This window comes from Octopus bimaculoides, chromosome 28 (assembly GCF_001194135.2).
Source record: "Octopus bimaculoides isolate UCB-OBI-ISO-001 chromosome 28, ASM119413v2, whole genome shotgun sequence".
NCBI lineage: Eukaryota > Metazoa > Mollusca > Cephalopoda > Octopoda > Octopodidae > Octopus > Octopus bimaculoides.
The window spans coordinates 12,545,821-12,550,315 of record NC_069008.1 but is presented as its reverse complement, the minus strand read 5'-3'; the positions used below and the strand labels follow the sequence as shown (position 1 = coordinate 12,550,315).

At 38.4% G+C, this 4,495-nt stretch overlaps 1 protein-coding gene across 1 annotated transcript in view; it reads right to left on the bottom strand.

The window, feature by feature from the left end:
- Positions 1-257: 257 nt before the first annotated feature.
- The window catches only part of LOC128251117 (zinc finger protein 271-like), a 22,624-nt gene continuing 18,386 nt past the window's right edge, over positions 258-4,495 (bottom strand). The window contains exon 3 of the mRNA XM_052977532.1: positions 258-1,640. Within this exon, the coding sequence (XP_052833492.1) occupies positions 916-1,640 (725 nt within the window). The 3' untranslated portion in view covers positions 258-915. The remainder of the gene's footprint in view (positions 1,641-4,495) is intronic.

Below are 4,495 nucleotides of genomic sequence, written 5' to 3'. Positions count from 1 at the left end.
TTGTCACCATAATAGCTAATGAGACTTTCACTATATAACAGTCTACTATTAAAAGAAGGTATGTGCATGATGAACAAATCTTTTTACCAGCGGTGCAGTGATGGGTAAAGGTCTAGTAATAACAATGGAAGTAAAACAGAACCTGCTTATGACTTTATTATTGGCATTATGACCCTCCCAAGATACAACAAAATTAGTTTCAGCACATGGCTTCACATCAAGAATCTTGCATACCAAAGACAAAAACACAGTATAAATGACTATTCTAAGGGAATGTTTTTATTAAAAATATCAGTGTGAAGTTTTCTCATGGGAGTAGATAGAGACAAAAAGTAAAGACCCCACTTCGGTCATGAATGACCGTGGTATTGCACCTAGAAAGTTCCCATCTTAGGCATGAATCTGGGCAAGGTTTTCCATGGAAGGCTAACAGTTGCTCATGCATATCAGCTTCCCCCTCTCTATACCACTGATGTTATCCAAGGGAAAGGCAAAAGCCGATACAGCTTGGCACCAGTGACGTTGCATCTCATTTCTACAGCTGAGTGAACTGGAGCAACATGAAATAAAGTGTCTTGCTCAAGAACACAGCGCACAGCCTAGTTTGAGAATCAAACTCACTACCTCATGATTGTGAGCCCAATGCTCTAATCACTGAACCTTGTGCCATTATAGATATAGATATGGTTATGAAAAAGATATTGGGAGGTTGTTACTACACTGTTATATCTTTTTCCTATGTAATTACACTTGTTATGTAAGAGAAAGAATTTTCATATTGCAATGGTTACACTTGTGTGTATACAAACTTTGAGACGTTTTTGACAAAACAATTTTAGCACAGCTATCACAAAGATAGGGTCTCTTCTGTATGAATAAGTGTTTAAGTAAGTTATTCCTGTTTCACTATAGAAATCAGTGAGTGTTTTCTCTCCCTGTATGAATACGCTTGTGTCTAGTTAATTCTCCACTTTGACAGAATGACTTACTGCAGATATCACAGTGATATGGCTTCTCTCCTGAGTGAATACGTTTGTGAGAAGTTAAGACACTACTTTGTGAGAATGATTTACCACAAATATCACAGTGATATGGTTTCTCTCCAGTATGAATACGTTTGTGATCAGTTAACTGGTGACTTTGAGCGAATGATTTACCACAGATATAACAGTGATATGGTTTCTCACCTGTATGAATACGTTTGTGTCTATTTAATTCAAAACATCCCGAGAATGATTTACCACAGATATCACAATGATATGGTTTCTCACCTGTATGAATACGTTTGTGTCGAGTTACATCACTATTTTGAGAGAATGTTTTATTGCAGATATCACAGTGAAATGGTTTTCCTCCTGTGTGAATATATTTATGCATAGTTAAGTGACTTTTCTGAGAGAATGATTTACCACAAATCTCACAGCTGTATGGTTTGTCTCCTGTATGAATACGTTTGTGAGTAGTTAAGTGACCTGTTTGAGAAAATGATATACCACAGATATTACACTGATATGGTTTCTCACCTGTGTGAATACGTTTGTGTTTAGTTAAGTCACTGAATTCAGCAAATGATTTACTACAGACATCACAATAATATGGTTTCTCTCCCGTGTGAATATGCATGTGTTTAGTTAGCTGACCTTTTTGATAGAATGATTGACCACAGATATGACAGTCATATGGCTCTTTTCTTGTATGAGCATTTAGATGTTTAGTTAAGTGACCTCTTTGAAAAAATGACTTACTACAGATATCACAGTTATATGGCTTCTCTCCTGTATGGATACGTATGTGTATAGTTAAGTTATTACTTCTAGAGAATGATTTCCCACAGATATCACAGTGATATGGCTTCTCTCCTGTATGACTTTGTTTGTGTTTAGTAAAGTTTTTGCTTCTAGAGAATGATTTATCACAAATATCACAGTGATATGGTGTTTTCCCTTTCTCTTTCAGTTTTCCATCAAGAAAATCAATCCTTTTAGACTGTGTTTTACATTTAGCCTTGTTCACAATTGATTTACTCGCCATAATTTCTCTCCTTCCACCACAGGAGTATATATTTTATGTGTTTGCATTAATGTTTCTAACAAATATCTTTACTCCTACATTTTCATTAACAGTAATCTTTGTTGAATATCAGAAAATTCTGAAAATCCTTTATATATACTTTTATCCAAGCTTAATATGCAAATGTAAATTATTTCTGCAGATTCCAGGTGGTTATTCAACTATAAACAGGCGTATATCTGTTCAGTGTAGCATTTCATCTACTCTTTAAAAGATTTTCATAAATATTGTTGAAGCGTCTGATGTAAACATATTATGTGTCATCAGATATTCTGAAACAGTAAAGCATAAAATATAAAGGATACTTAAAGTAGTGAATCAACAATGCAAATTTTACATTTCTATTTAATTAAACTGTGGGTAAAAACATTTACCTTATAAATGAACTTTACTCTTTAACATATTAAAATTCTGTTAAGTCTACTTGTTTGTGGACTTTGGCTTTACCTTTAGATTTTCTAATATATTAAACTACAGTAAGGCTGTGAGCTGGAGAATCATTAGAGTATAGGAAAAATTGTTTGGCAGCATATCTTTGGTCTCTGAGTTCAAATCCTGCCAAGGATGGCTTTGCTTTTCATCCTTTCATAAGTCACCAGTTGAGTGCTGGGACTGATGTATCTGACTTAGGTGTGGCCGTGTGGTAAGAAGCTTACTTCCCAATGACATGGCTCTGGGTTCAGTGCCACTGCATGGCACCTTGGACAAGTATCTTCTACTATAGCCTCTCGCTGACCAAAGACTTCTGAGTGGATTTGGTAGACACACACAATGGGCTTCCCCACAGTTTCATTTACAGGGCATTGGTTGGCCAAGAGCTATAGAAGACATGCGCAAGGTGCTGTGTGTTGAGACTGAACCTCAAACCATGTGGTTACAAAACAAACTTCTTAACTTCACAGCTTATGAATGTAAATACAAACAGAACATATTTTTTACTAGGCATGGCTAGATTGCAAGCGTGGCTGTGTGGTAAGAAGCATGCTTCCTAAACACATAGTGCTGGGTTCAGTCCCACTGCGTGGTACCTTGGGCAAGTGTCTTCTACTATAGCCTCGGGCCAACCAAAGCCTTGTGAGTGGATTTGGTAGATGGAAACTGAAAGAAGCCCATTGTGTGTGTGTGTGTGTGTGTGTGTGTATATATATATATATATATATATATATATATACACACACACACACATAAACTCTGCTTGCAAAGACCTGTTGGGGCAAGTGAAATCGAAATCGAACCATATTCGATGACTGGCACCTGCACCAGTGGAGCACTAACAGCACTGTCCGAGCATGTTCAAATGCCAGAGCAGCTGTCTGGCTTCCATGCTAGTGGCCTGTAAATAGCACCATTTGAGCGTAATTGTTACCAGCATTGCCTTCTAGCACTTGTGCTGGTGGCATTTTAGAAAATCATTCGAGCGAGGTCGTTGCCAGTGCCGCTGGACTGGCTCTTGTGCAGGTGGCATGTAAAAAATACATTTTGAGCGAGGCCGTTCCCAGTACTGTGTGACTGGCCCTCATGCCGGTGGCACGTAAAAGCACCCACTACACTCTCGGAGTGGTTGGCATTAGGAGGGGCATCCAGCTGTAGAAACTCTGCTAGATCAGATTGGAGCCTGGTGCAGCCTTCTGGCTTGCCAGTCCTCAGTCAAATTGTCCAACCCATGCTAGCATGGAAAGCGGACGTTAAACGATGATATATATATATATATATATATGCATATGTGCCTTTGTGTCTGTGTTTGTCCCCCCATCACCACTTTGAAAACTGGTGTTGGTGTGTTTACATCCGTGTAAGTAAGAAGTTTGGCAAAAGAGACCGATAGAATAAGTACTAGGCTTAAGAAATAAGTTCTGGGGTCAATTTGCTCAAGTAAAACATTTCAAGGCAGAGCTCCAGAATGGCCGTAGTCAAATGACTGAAACAAGTAAAAGAATAATACATTATAGGATATTTTTTTCATAACACATGTGGAATTTCTTACAATTTTACAAAGGGAGTTCTGTAAGGAAATATAAAAAATTATGAGAAAAAAGGATAAATATAAAATTAGGGAATAAAATGAACTTTCTTCAATATCAAAAAAATAATTTTGATTTTTGTCAATTTTCGTGGAGGCGCAATGGCCCAGTGGTTAGGGCAGCGAACTTGCGGTCATAGGATCGCGGTTTCGATTCCCAGACAGGGCGTTGTGAGTGTTTCTTGAGCGAAAACACCTAAAGCTCCACGAGGCTCCGGCAGGGGATGATGGCGAACCCTGCTGTACTCTTCCACCACAACGTTCTCTCACTCTTACTTCCTGTTTCTGTTGTGCCTGTAATTCAAAGAGTCAGCCTTGTCACACTCTGTGTCACGCTGAATATCCCCGAGAACTACGTTAAGGGTACACGTGTCTGTGGAGTGCTCAGCCACTTGCACATTAATT